At 41.2% G+C, this 14,079-nt stretch overlaps 1 protein-coding gene across 1 annotated transcript in view; it reads right to left on the bottom strand.

The window, feature by feature from the left end:
- The window catches only part of LOC128339268 (uncharacterized), a 38,466-nt gene that overhangs the window by 15,912 nt on the left and 8,475 nt on the right, over positions 1–14,079 (bottom strand). The window contains exons 5-8 of the mRNA XM_053282883.1: positions 12,761–12,883; positions 8,637–8,719; positions 2,515–2,640; positions 1,509–1,554 (exon numbers count right to left, since the gene is read on the bottom strand). Coding sequence (XP_053138858.1) covers positions 1,509–1,554; positions 2,515–2,640; positions 8,637–8,719; positions 12,761–12,883 — 378 coding nt within the window. The remainder of the gene's footprint in view (positions 1–1,508; positions 1,555–2,514; positions 2,641–8,636; positions 8,720–12,760; positions 12,884–14,079) is intronic.

Below are 14,079 nucleotides of genomic sequence, written 5' to 3'. Positions count from 1 at the left end.
GGGAATGGTAATTATACTCCATATTAATGGTTGTCAACATTCTAGCTTAAACAACTTGAAATAAATAAATGGTTAAGTCCTTTATGAGAACATAATAAAATGAAGTCATTGCAAGAAATACTTCTCACCAATTTTATCTTCAGTATTTTTCCCCCTTCTAGACCAGGTGTGAATTCTCCTTCTCTTTTTCTGAACATCCTTGGCAAAATGTGTCTTGAGTATTGTAATATAGTGATAAGTCTTAGTTTTATTTATCAACCTGACACTTTTCTGAATGCTACAGTAAGCATGATTATAGCCACCTTCTCCGTCTTAAAAACTGAAGAGTCTTTTACTGACTTAGAACAATAGGGCTGACATTATACCCTCTAGGATCCTGAGCGCTTCATTCTGCCCCCACCCCCAAGATTTCTACCCTGCTTTTCTCAAAGCAGCTTCTTACATCTCAGTTTAGGGTCTGCTAACTGGAAGACAGTTCACAACACAAATGCCTGAAGCCATATAAAGGTATACTGCTTACTTAAGTGAATAAGGAACTATCCAAGGAAATTCTTCCTGGAGACTAGACAGCAGAAAACACCACAGAAAAGAATATCTCTGTGTTTGTGTGTCAATCTTTATTAATACTAGAATTGCAATGAAAATTAGAACTCACAGAAGCATGTACTTTTTCACGCAGCACCTCATTAATCTATGGAATTCTCTACTAGGGATGTGCAAACAGGTTCGACGTCAAACGTGTTTGATGTCGAACCAGTTCAGTTTGACCATTTGGGGTCGAACTGAACCATGCTGTTTGGTCTGACCCTGGACCGAATACCCCCCAACTGCATGGCCTGGATCATTGAGAGGTCAATTGTGCAGGCGTGGCTGCCTCCAAAATGACCACAGTGCCAGAGAGGGAAGGCCAAAACGGGCCAAAGAGCTGGCCAGCTGGCTGGTATGGGCATGAAGGGAGGCCAGCAGGGAAAGAGGGAACCTCCATGGTCTCCCCTGCGGCCTCCGACAAGTCTCCTGAAGGGGGTAAGTAAAAAAAATTTTAAAAATTTTTTAAAAAAGAAGAAAATGTTCGCAACCCCCCCGGACCGGACCGAACTGCGGGGGTTCGAGCGGGCACCAGGCCAAACTGGCCTGGTCGGGTTTGGGTCCAGTCTGGACTCGAACTGGACCAGCCGGTTCCATGCAGACCCCTATTCTCTACCACAAGATGTGGCTATGGCCACCAGCTTGGATGACATTAAAAGGGGCTTAGACAAATTCATGGAGGATAGGTCTATCCATGGCTACTCATCTTGATGGCTATAAGCTGCCTCCAAGCTCAGAGGCAGGATGCCTCTAAATACCAGTTGCAGGGGAGCAACAGCAGGTGAGGGGGTATGCCTTCATCTCTTGCTTATAGGCTTCCCAGCGGCATCTGGGGGGCCACTGTGGGAAACAGGATGCTGGACTAGATAGGCCTTGGGGCTGATACAGCAGGGCTGTTATTATGTTCTTATGATTCTACTTACCATTTGTGGCTAAATTCCTGAGACAAACACAAGCCTGGTTTGAAACCTAGTTGTGAAAATATTTGTATCAGAAAAATTATTCCAGTTCAATACAACATTAATAGTAAGTCACTTTATCTGTATGCTACTGTCTGCAGATACTTTGCTCAAGGTGGTTCACAATAAACAAACAGTCATGTCTAACTATCCATACTGTAAAGTCATTGGCTCACATTAGCTTTGTGCCACACTTTCTATATCCCCAAAATATTCTGAAAGCTGGGGTATATGTCAAAGATGAGTAAGGTTACAATGTTCTCTGTGGTAAATCTGAAACAAGCCTAGATTGCTGTCTTAGTGCCTCATGGATGGATGGCATATTCAGTGTGTGTCATTTATGGGTGGATTCTGAGCACTTTCTTATAAGGGACAGAGTTAGAACTAGATTATTCTTGAGCAGCAGCCAGTTTGGACAATATCTTACCAACCCATATTATGAGAAAGAAGGCATACCAAGAACATGCTCATCATGACGTTTTCTGCAGATGTCCCAACACCCTCCTGGCATGTCCTTTTTTTACATGGAGGGGTGTGTGTCCATATGAATGGCCACTCTACATGCACAGGGCAGAAGACGTTAAGATGGGTGTGCTCTCAGTTCCAATTGCATGGGCCACTGAAGTTGACCCTCTGAATTGAGGGTCTGAGTTGGCCCTCTGAATTCTTGTAAAAGGTTAATTTTGCATTTGCTTGGGAAGATCTACAACAATGAAACTTGATGTCCCAGCCACTGCCTGATTCTCTTGAGCACTTCTGCTCATTTCTCACAGTGATGAGAAGTGAATGCTGTTAACGTGGGATCTTTCTTGACCCTAGAAGGTTCTGAGTAAACAAGGATAGAATTGCACTGTAAGGAGTTTAATCTCCCAAATGCAGGGGAGACCCTGAATAGGGCTATTAGAAAACCTGCAGGCTGTACTCTGATCCACAGTGTCCTACCCAGCAATCCTGCACAGTCACAGCTTACCTTGTCCACAGATGAAGAGAGGAGAGAAAAGAGCATCCGTAGAAGAAACCTGTCACCAATTTGCAGCATGGCTTTGTGGTGGTGAGAATTTGTGGCCATGTTGCTTAGGGCAGCACAGCTATAGTACTGTAAACATAGAAGGTGAAAGGAAACTGAAGCATCAAAGGGCAGGACTGATGGAACACCAGAGCTCTTATGTCATGGCATAGTCAGGATGAACCCTGCTGACCATGTGAAAAACAGCATAAGGGAAAATACTTTGTACTGTAGAATTTGGAAGTACTATAACATTAGTAAGTCACAAATCATTCATGCTTCTGCTTTCTCCCCAAATTCCTAACATCAGAGAAAACTCTTCAGAGAATTTGGTACAACTCTGGAGTTCCTATATCTTGAAGGCAAATTGCCACCTAATGGCGCAGCGGGGAAGCAACCTGCCTAGAGAGCAGGAGGCTGTTGGTTCGAATCCCCGCTGGTGTGTTTCCCAGAATATGGGAAACTCCTATATCAGGCAGCAGGGATATAGGAAGGTGCTGAAAGGCATCATCTCATACTGCATGGGAGAAGGCAATAGTAAACCACATGGCTCTGTGGTTGCCAGGAGTCGACACCGACTTGACAACACAACCTTTCCTTTCCTATTGATAGATTATATATCTATCTATCTATAGATCTATCTAGAAGAGACTCTGTAGATTGTATTGATAATGCTAGGTTGGTGCTGAAAACTAAAAGAAAAAAAATCTATATCACTACCCTAGGGGACCCTCATCTGAGACAACCTCTCTTTAAGTAGTGGAATTCTAGGATATTCGAGGGTGACGATTGATTTAGAAGAAAGAAATGGGGAAATCAATGCAATATGTGACCACATCCAATATATGTGTTCACAATTGTTTACTGTGGTAAAAGACAGGTTTTGTTACTTAGCTGGCTGGGCACTTTCCCCACTACCCCATTTCAGTACAGAACTGCTCATGCTTTTTTTTTTTTTAAAGGTAAATAACTGCTCCTCCTGCAGCAGTAGCCTGCCATTTGATGAAGCTTTTATTTTAAATTTATTTTAAATTTTGCTTTTTAAAGGCTATGCTCTGAACTGTGCTCCAAATGGGAGTGCATCATCTATCTTTTTTTTAAAGCATCAAATTACTATCTCCCCTACAGTAAAACAGATTTTCAGCAGAAGAACCTCTAGCACTTCAAAATGAAAAAGAGAGCACAAGAGGCTGACAACGAGCAAACGTCACTCACTATGTCTGTGAGCAAGGCACAATGTTGTGCCTTGCTCTTTCTTTCAGTATTTCACATCATATTAGGAAATAGAGAAGACAATTACCAAAACAGCCAGAGGGTTGGAGGCTGTGCCTTCCCATCATTGTATATGGCTCATCATTGCCAGTAACCAGAGCAGGCTGCTTAGAGCCTAGCCTGGGCTGACAGATGGGGAGGGCCTTACACAGAGTAGAATGCTCTAAATGGAGAGAGAAGCAAAGAGTGTACCACTGACGCTAAAAACTTCCCTCAGCGAGACTCACACTGCAATAGGGAGAGGTGATTGTAAGGGAAAGGATTTTTTTGTTTGGCCTCATTCATCACACTCACACACCCTCAACCTGGCAATGGGTGCTTCTCCCACTAAGTGCCCATTGCAAGGGATACACAACAAAGACAATTGGAAAATTATGATTGAGCGGCCTTGATGATCTCTTGCTTAGTGGTCCACATTCTAAAGCTTCCCCATGGATAGTGGGAGGGGGACTGAATCCTTCTCACCCACAAAGAATTAATACATTCACTGCTACTTTTCTGCTAGATATCATGCTTTGCATTCATATTGCAGTCCTCATGAGTTTCTATCATTCTCAGAAGGACAAAGATGGATAGAATGAAAATCTGTATTCTGATCATAGCCTTAAATGTCTGCATTTTGCTTACACTTTGGCATTACTACTCAGGAGCATAGTGCCCATTGGACAAGGGGGGACTATTGTCCCTAGGCCCATGGGGCCTGTCCCCCCAAGGCCCCTTGGCCAGTCCCCCATGCCTGCTGGCCATCTCTCCTGCTCACCCTCCAGCTCGCTGGCCAGGCCAGCTAAGCAGCCTGCAAGCTGCTGCACTTCCTTCAGTCTCTGCCTCTCAGCTGTTTGGCAGATGGGTGGGGCTTCCAGAGAGGCCTCTGTGCAGGCCTCACAGAAGCCTGACCTTTAGTGCTGGCTGGCTGGCAGGCAGCAAAGAAAGAAGGAAGGAGACAAGGTGGCCAGTGCTGGCTGCCCTTGCCCACTAGAGCTCTGCCCAGCCTATGATGTGATTTCCTTTTTGTGGTAATCCTCCCCCACCCCCGGATATTTAGGGATTGGCTTGCCATAGGGCTTTGATATGGGGAGGGGGTGAAGGGCAGATTGAGGAGACTGAATATTTAATCTGAAAGATTGAGGGATTTGTTGTTTTTTAAAATATTTTTAAAAATATTTTTTAAAAACCCATCAAAAATTCTTATGTGGCTTGCTTCATGGCAGAAAATTACAAATATGTCTGGAGCTGGAGCTCACTCTTTGACCATAATTCCGCCCCCATATGTAAGAATCTGCCCTTTGCCTTCATTTAAAAAAAATCCTGCTTTCTGCCCCAGCCTTCAGATCACCTGGAATGACTTGGCATAGGGCTTTGGTATTGAGCAGAGATTTAGGGCAGGGTGGGAGGAATATGTAAATTTAAATTGAAGTGGATTGGACAAATTGTTGGTTTTTAATATTTTTTAAATTTAAAAAACCATCAAAAAAGTCCTGTAAGTGGCTTGTTTCATGGCAGAAAATTACAAAGTCCTTTAGGTTTCAGTGAAATGTTCTTCCATCTAAATGTGGTTAGATTTGCTGCCCAAGGCTGCAATTCTCCACACTTACATGGAAGCAAACTTTACTGAATTTGTTAGGATTTCTGAGAAGGCATACATGGGATCACACTGCATGGTTGAAAGTCTCCTTTGTTAATCAGCAGTGAGGGCCCCATTTTAAAAGCTTGTCCCCAGGCCCATTCCAACCTTGCTACACCCCTGTTGTTACTATTACTACTACTACTACTACTACTACTAATAATAATAATAATAATAATAATAATAATAATATTTATATACTGCTTTTCAACAACAATTTCCAAAGTGGTTTACATAGCTATGACAGATAGACAGATAAGATGGATCCCTGTCCCCACAGGGCTCACAATCTAAAAAGAAACATAAGAAAGATACCAGCAACAATCACTAGAGGGATACTGTGCTGGAGGTGGATAGGCATTGGATGCTCTGAATCGGGGGCTTGAAGGCTGTTCATGGACTGGATGGGGGCAAACAAGCTGAAACTTAATCCAGATAAGACGGAAGTGCTCTGCATTGGTAAAACATCATCCGAGTAGTGAGGTAAATCTGGTCTTGGACAGGGTCACATTCCATATGAAAGACAAAATCTGCAGCTTGGGGGTGTTTTTGGACTCCACACCTTTCTTGGAGGCGTAGGTGGCAGCAGTGTGCAGAAGTTCCTTTTACCAGTTACAGTTGGTACACTGGCTACAACCCTACTTGAAGAAGTTGGACCTGACCTCAATCACTCATGCTTTGGTAACATCCAGATTGGACTACTCAATGTGCTCTATGTGGGGCTGCCCTTGAAGATGGTTCAGAAGCTTCAATTGGTGCACAATGCTGCTGCAAGGATGCTTGTGGGTGCAAGTCACTTCATGAGTTACCAGTCTGCTTCCGAGCTAGAGAAAAGGCGCTGGAGAAAAGGCGCTAGAGAAAAGGCGTTGTGTTGACGTTTAAAACTTTACACGGTTTGGGGTCGGAATATCTATTAGATTGCAATCACCCATATGAACCTGCCAGGGCCCCCCGCTCATCATCTCAGGCCCTGCTCATGACCCCACCACTGACAGAGATCTGGTTGGCAGGGATTTGAGTCAGGGCCTTTTTGGTTGTGGCCCCTTGGCTCTGGAACAACTTCCTTGTAGAGCTTTGCCATGCTCCCTCCCTCAGTGTTTTTAAAAAACAAATAAAAACACATCTTTTTAAATAGGCTTTTTAATATTTCAGCTGTTGCTTATATCTGGTAGGTTATTTAGTTTTTACGATTATGCATTTTTAGTTTTTTAAAAAATAACTTTTAATTTGAAAATTTCAAATCTGTAATTCTGATTGTGGTTTTAGCTTGGATTTTTTAAACTTGTTTAGCTTAATTTGGTTAATTTTATTAGTCTGATTTTACATTGTATCTATTTTATAAATGTGGTGAGCTGCCCTGAGGAGTAGTGAGTAGTGAGCCACCATGAGCAGTACTGGAGAGGCAGGGTATAAAGATTTTAAATAAAATAAATACATAATAAATAGGGCCAGTTGCTCTATCCCTGCTAAATAAAGAGAATCACCACTTTTAAAAGGTGCCTCTTTGCCCAGTTAGCAGGGAACCTATTTGAGATTCAAGAGGAGGGAGGAAGTATTTGCTCACATATCGAGTCTCGCCTGCCTATTAGCATTCATCACAATAAAAGTCAGGAACAAAGCTGAGTGACTGGAATAGCCCAGGTCTTTTCTAACCCTACAACAAATCTGACCTATGAAACGAAAGCACCATGGCTCAAGCTACAATTAATCCTCTCATCGTTCCCCAGGTTTCACAAACGTTGCTACTGCCCAAGCAAGATTCAGTCAAGCAGTCAAAAATTATCAGCAACACCATTAAATTATTAATTACTAAATTAATGCTCAGGATCGTTCAACACAGACTAGAGCCCAATGTGGAAAGGGAAATGCCAGACATTCAAGCTGGTTTCATAAAAGGCCGAGGAACAAGAGACATCATTGCTGGTGCATGCTGGATAATTGAGAAAGCCAAAGAATACCAGAAAGAAGTCAATATGTGCTTTATTGACTACAGAAAAGTCTTCAATTGCGTCAACCATGTCAAGTTGTGGAATATCCTTAGGAAAATGGGCATCCCAGAACATCTCATTGTTCTCATGAGGAACCTATACACAGGACAGGAAGCCACAGTCCAGATGGAACATGGTGAAACAGACGGGTTCCAGATTGGCAAAGGAGTAAGACAAGGTTGTATATTTTCTCCTTTGTTATTCAATTTATATGCTGAACATATACTGAGAGAAGCTGGATTAGAAGAAGATGAGTGTGGTTTTAAAGTTGGAGGAAGAAACATCAATAGCCTGTGCTACGCAGATGAGACCACTCTGATAGCTGAGAATGTGGATGATCTGCAAGTTCTACTAATGAAAGTCAAGGAGCACAGTGAAAAAATGGGACTACGACTAAATGTAAAGAAGACTAAACTAATGACAATGGGTACAGCACCCAACCTCAGAATTGGCAATGAAGACACTGAAGTGGTGGATAGCTTCTGCCTTTTAGGATCAACCATCAACAGTAAAGGATCCAGCAGTCAAGAAATACGCAACAGACTAGCACTTCATAGGGTTGCAATGAATGCCTTGGAAAGGATATTTAGATGCTATGATGTGACTACACCTACAAAGATTTGGACAATGGTTTTTCCCATGACATTCTATGGATGCAAAAGCTGGACTTTGAAGAAGCAAAAAGCACTGACGCTTTTGAACTTTGGTGCTAGAGAAGACTGTTGAGGATACCATGGGCAGCCAGGAAAACAAACAAATGGATCATAGAACAAATCAATCCAGAATTTTCACTCGAGGCACAAATGACCAGGCTCAAACTATCATACTTTGGACACATTATGCGAAGATACAGCTCCCTTGAGAAGTCCCTAATGCTGGGGAAATTTGAAGGAAAGAGAAGAAGAGGATGAACAGCAATGAATGAACCACTAAGAGACCTTAAAGGCCAAGTTGAAGACAGATAATCCTGGAGATAATCTATCTAGCTAATAGTCGACACCGACTTGACGGCACTTACTTAATCAATCAATCAAATGTAAAACATGTCAAATGTTGCTATCTTATTTTTGTTTCCCTTGGTAGAAACAGTAAGAACTGTAAGAATAGTTGAGGATTCACATGCTGTCTTGACAGTTTTGAATTGTAACATACATCATTTCTCCAGAATGGAGATTTTTAAAGTACCATTTTAAGATCAAATTCACCTGTATTTCTGAATCTGGAGATTCTAACAAAAGGGTGAGAACTGGGAGAGCCCCTTGTTGACACAAAATTTGCTGGATCCATTCTGCAAAGGAAACATGAAACAAAAAATTATTTCAGTCCAAATTATCTTTCTCTTTATTATCCTTATAGATAGAGATAACAAGTGAGTTAAGAGCTAAAAGCAAAGCACCTCCCTAGAGAAGCAAATAAGTTTAACCTATATTTATTTCAGATGTGAATATCTGCATTTCCTCTTCAAGTGCCAGTAACATTGGCAGGATGATCTACCCATTGTGAGTGAGGGCAGGGCACCAAAACGTGGCTAGACGATTCTGCAATTTATGGTTCCTTTCATTTTCTTTTTCTTTTTCTTTTTTAAAAAACACCTGTTTAGTTATTCATTTGTTAAAATCATTAGTTTTTGCTATCATTTTATCGTTTACTTTAAGATTCTGATTCGTATTTATTCCTGTTGATTTCAATGGGAAACCCTGCAGCTTTTCTGGAGCGTGTATTTTGCCTATATCTGGCATGAATTTTTCCACATTTTACTACCCCTCCGAAAGAACAGGGCTACCAAGCTTTACACAGGAAAAAGGACCTCATTTTATCAGCAACGTGTAAAGGTCCACAGACACATAGCACAACTAATAAACTAACTGTAAATATAACTAAAACTATAGGAATGGAAGAGGCAGGCCTTTGCTATATTTTTCTCAACAGTGATCCAGCAGAGAGAAGATGGCAGAAGACAGGTTTAGAATTTTAAGCCTCCACCTCTCTCTTTATAGACTTCCTAGTCCTTCACCTTCCCACTGTGATTAGACGGTTCTGTGTAGAAAGAAGATCTATCAGAATGTTGGTTACTGTTCCCACAATGTGTATGAATTGAAGTTTGAAACTGTAAACTATCCAATCTCCCTTCTCTATAACTTCCATCTGACCTATTCTGCTTGGGTCACCAGGAAAAAACACAAAAAACAAATGGACAACTAATGAATATGACATTCAAAATTCACTTCTGACATTCATTTCTGTCTTTACTAATAACAAATAAGTCTCATCCATTCAAATTTTTCCTTATTTACTAAACAATACCCCATTATCTTGAATTAGATCTTTAGACCAATTTGCTACTGCCAACCAAACACAGAATTACGTTTTAGTTTCTCTAGCATACACCATTGTTTGTGCAGCTTAGGTAAATGTGCAGAAATTTCAGTAGTCCATTAAAACATGCAAAATATTAACATATGAATATTAAATATTATATCAATATTATACTAGCTTAACCCATGCAGAGCATCTGCGTGCTAGTACTTGATTGCCACCCTCACCTCAGAGATCTCTTCACCCTCACCTGAGCCGCACTCCTCCTCTTCCTCCATTCGGTTGCTTCTATCTCCCACATCCCTCTTGGTTACGGCTGCATCATTGCTGGTGCCTATTGGCTAAATTGCAGGCCCCTATCTCCATAGACCTCCCCACCCTCATCCATGCCCCACTCCTGCCCACAGGAGCAGCAGCAGTGGTTGACTGGGCCCTTTCTTGCTGCCAATAGGTGTTGCCATGGCCACTAGTTCCCATCAGGCTGCTGAGAGGCTCGGGCCCGTCCCTCACCCTTCCTTCTTGCTCTCTTCCCCTCTCTTATTTTTCTCTCTTTCTCTTTCCTCCACTCGCTATTCCCTTCTGTCTGTCTTCCCCTCCCTTCTCTCTCTCCTCCCCCACTTCCTGAGTTAACAGATCTTGTTTCCTCATCTAATTCACACAAGGGCAGCCTCCTTCCCCTGAAGGGGCTCTTTCCTCCCTCACAACCCCTCTCTTTGCAGACCCCTCCCCACTATCCTTTTATATAGAGAGATTCCTCGCCTTTACAATCAAGAACATCTTCCAACCAGTTGCATTCCAACTGACCTTAACCATAACAAGCTCCTCCCCCCATCTGCCCAATCACCATGGTACTTCTTCTCTCACAGCCTCCTCCTCCCTATCTGCATAGGGAAACTCCACTGCCCAATCAGTACAGTGATTCTGCTCGTGAACTCTCACAAGAGTTGCCACACACGGGATTAGCCACGGGTACACCTTAGAGAATTATAGATATAGATTATAATTCTATATTATAGAATTAATATCAATCAAATATTTAATTGATTTAAATTATTGCTGCACATTTTGTGCACGATCAACCTTGGTAAAACAAAAATTTACTCTATCAATCCAGTTTTGAGGTCAAATACAAAGCCATTTAAAACCCTAGTAGATGTTATTTATTTATTTATTTATTTATTTATTTATTTATTTTTCAAATGTGTAGACTGCCCCAGACTTCTGTCTCTGGGCAGTATTAAGCATGACACCATTTGCAAATGAAAAAATTATGACTTGACTGAGAACTTCCCTTTCCCAGTAAAATCACATAGTTTAATATTTGCCCTCAGGGATCAATAATACACCTAATACCCAGTTATGGAAAATGTGTAACACTATATGTACAGAACATGAGGTCTAATTTAACCCACCATTTTTAAACATCAAACAACACATTGAGCCATTAACATAACTATAACAACAGTTAAATCAGTATAACAGTGCAATTTGTTGTAACAAACATTCTACAGAACTTACTAGACCTATAGAATGTGCCACAAGCCTTCTATAACGTGTTTGCTATTCAGAAGGAGTAACGAACAGCCAAACACAGACAGGAATCCAACTAATCTTCATGATGTGACTTACAAGGACATCTCTATGAAAAATGTACAGGAGCTAGTGTTAAGATGAATACATCCCTAACACTGATTAGCTCAATCTGCATTAGTATTTTTCTGTGATTGCCAGTCACTAAGGTGCCTTGAGCCAACTTTCAACAACATATTTTGCCAATATTTTTCTGTAAAGAGCATTGACTGAATGGTGTCATTCAGTTTGGACACCTGCTGAGTTTAAGGGCTACTGGTTGTTTGCAAATGCAATCTGGGTAAAAATGACTCCCAAAACCAAATTAATAAGTAGTTCTCAAAATGAACTCTGCATATATTTATGATGGGGGTGGGGGAAGACCAATTTTCCTGGATCTCAAGAAAGGGTCTAACTGGGGTGGGGGGCAATTAAAATTCAGGTTTGTAAAGGTGTTTGTAAACCTGTGGGGTACATTTTTGACCCCCAGATCAATTTGTAACAATAATGAGAAAAGTGAATAAACTGAAATTAGAGAGAATGTTGTATTTGCATTCACTATGCTCATTTCTCACAGGAAATAGTAAAAACAAGTTCAGAACGAAGTATCTATAAGCAAAGAGCCTACAAATTAAACAGCACTGGGAGCTTAATGGACCCCAGCACCTACATGCATGTGTGTGTGTCCCCCACCCCAAATTTTCCAAATCATGCAAATTCATCACAACAGCAGCATCCAGAACTATAGTGTGCACTATTAAACAGGTCTTCCTGCTTGTTTGTTATCAGTGGAGCCAGTCAATGGCAAGATATGCCAACAGGAACAGAATCAGAAAATGTATTATGTTCCTTGTATGTTATCAAATGAAGACACCCATTCTACATTGTAGAATACTGAACAAAACATGCACAACATATTGCACATCTTGTCTGTTTCCTGAGTGATCACTAAAGATATTCCTGAAGGGTATATCAACTGAAGTATTTTTTTTTTCTGGTCAGTGACATCATAAAGAATGTCAATGAAGAACAAAAGCCATTAACATAGGATTTTTTCAAAATAATAACTTTAGTAACATTTTTTTCCTTTCCTTAATTTCAGACATTATATAAAATTTTTATATACTGCAGCCATTTCAGCAAAAAAGTTATCAAAGTATGAGAAACAGTATGAGAAAATGGTTCCCTGTCATAAAAGAGTTAATCTCAACATTAGTTATTGATTTCATTTTATTTATGTATTTGATTTACATACCACCCTTCCAAAGGTGGCTCAGGGTGGTTTACATTAAAATAAAGAACAATTAAAATCAATTAACAATTAAAATAAAAAACCAGTCAAAAGCAAATTACAATTACACTTAAAACTAGATAACATTAAAACTAAAATTATTTGACAATTCTGCATTTGACAATTTTGAAATAAATAATCTAATTCATTTACCTGATTGTGTGAGGTTGAAAATGGCTCCAAGTGCATTTTGTTGGACTCTCAGATCATAAGATTTAGAAAGGGCAAGCAGGGGTACAATTCCTCCTGCTGCAGCAATCAATTCTCGATTGGAATCTGCAAAGAACAGGGTGAAAGACAAATTGAGGAAGCTTCTTTTTGGTACTAGGTAGCCCTCTTCCTTCCAAATAACCCTATGAGAGAATTCACACAATCTCTGGGAAGTTACCAAGACTCTCCCAATTTCTTCTGCCCAACTTCAAATCTTGATTACAGAAGTCAAGTAGAAGTCAGGACAGGAGAATCTTGAGAATGCAGCACAGGAACTGGCAGACAGCTACCGGCTTCAGATGCTACGCCCAATGGGAGTGTGCACTCACTGGGAACCTCCAGTTCTCGGCTTACCAACTTCCCAACAATCATGTGAGCCTACCCTATGTAAGGAACAGAGACTGAACAACATAAACAGATATCTGATGTGGGCTGAGGAGAATAGAAAACCAGGAGAAAAATGAGTAGGTAACATGCCAAAAAACTTTTGCTTTGAATCTTATGAATGAAACCCATACAACCTTGTTACATGCAGCTGCTTATATACAATTGCTTACAATGTACCACAACTGATCTGCCCATGAGTGATGGCCAAATCATGCATATCACTGTTTTGGCACAGAGACCAGAAGTCTCCCATCGATGAAAAGTTGCAAAGTGGTATTGTACTGGCACCAAGAGCACCCCCTGGCAAGCGCAGCACTGTTTAAGTTGGCACTATGACAGCAGCAAGGATCTCTGCTCCTGATTTGGCATAGACAAACCCATAAGAAGACACTTCAATGGCACCAACAGGGTGACTCTGGGCACAGAGTGTCTCTAATGTCCAGGGTGTTGGGAATTATCTCTGCTAGGAGATACCCTTCTAATATAGAAGAGTGCACAGAGGCAAAACACAGCAGAGTCTGCCCAGGCATGCGTGTATACTAAGAGTTAAATAATCTGGAGCCAGTTCATAGTTTCAAATCAATATATGGAGTATTTATTAGTGAACTCCATTCTAGACAGTAAAGTGGAGAGACAGGATCTCTAATCTAGCTAGCTAGCTGGATGAATGGATTGTGCATCTCTGCACACTTGATGCAGGGAGAGAGAGGAGTGTGGGTGTTGCAAGGGAGAAGAAAGGGAAAGAAGAAGTGGCCAGGCAGGCAGGAAGGAAGTCCCTAAGAATAGCAATCTACATACCAAAGGGATAGTGTCAGAGCAGTAGAGAAGGGATGACCAATGTCTTGACCTCTCTAGCCCTCTGACTTACTAGTCTG

The sequence above is a fragment of the Hemicordylus capensis genome, chromosome 1, assembly GCF_027244095.1.
Source record: "Hemicordylus capensis ecotype Gifberg chromosome 1, rHemCap1.1.pri, whole genome shotgun sequence".
NCBI classification, from domain to species: domain Eukaryota; kingdom Metazoa; phylum Chordata; class Lepidosauria; order Squamata; family Cordylidae; genus Hemicordylus; species Hemicordylus capensis.
Note: the sequence above shows the minus strand (reverse complement) of the source record. Positions and strands in the feature narration are given on the sequence as shown.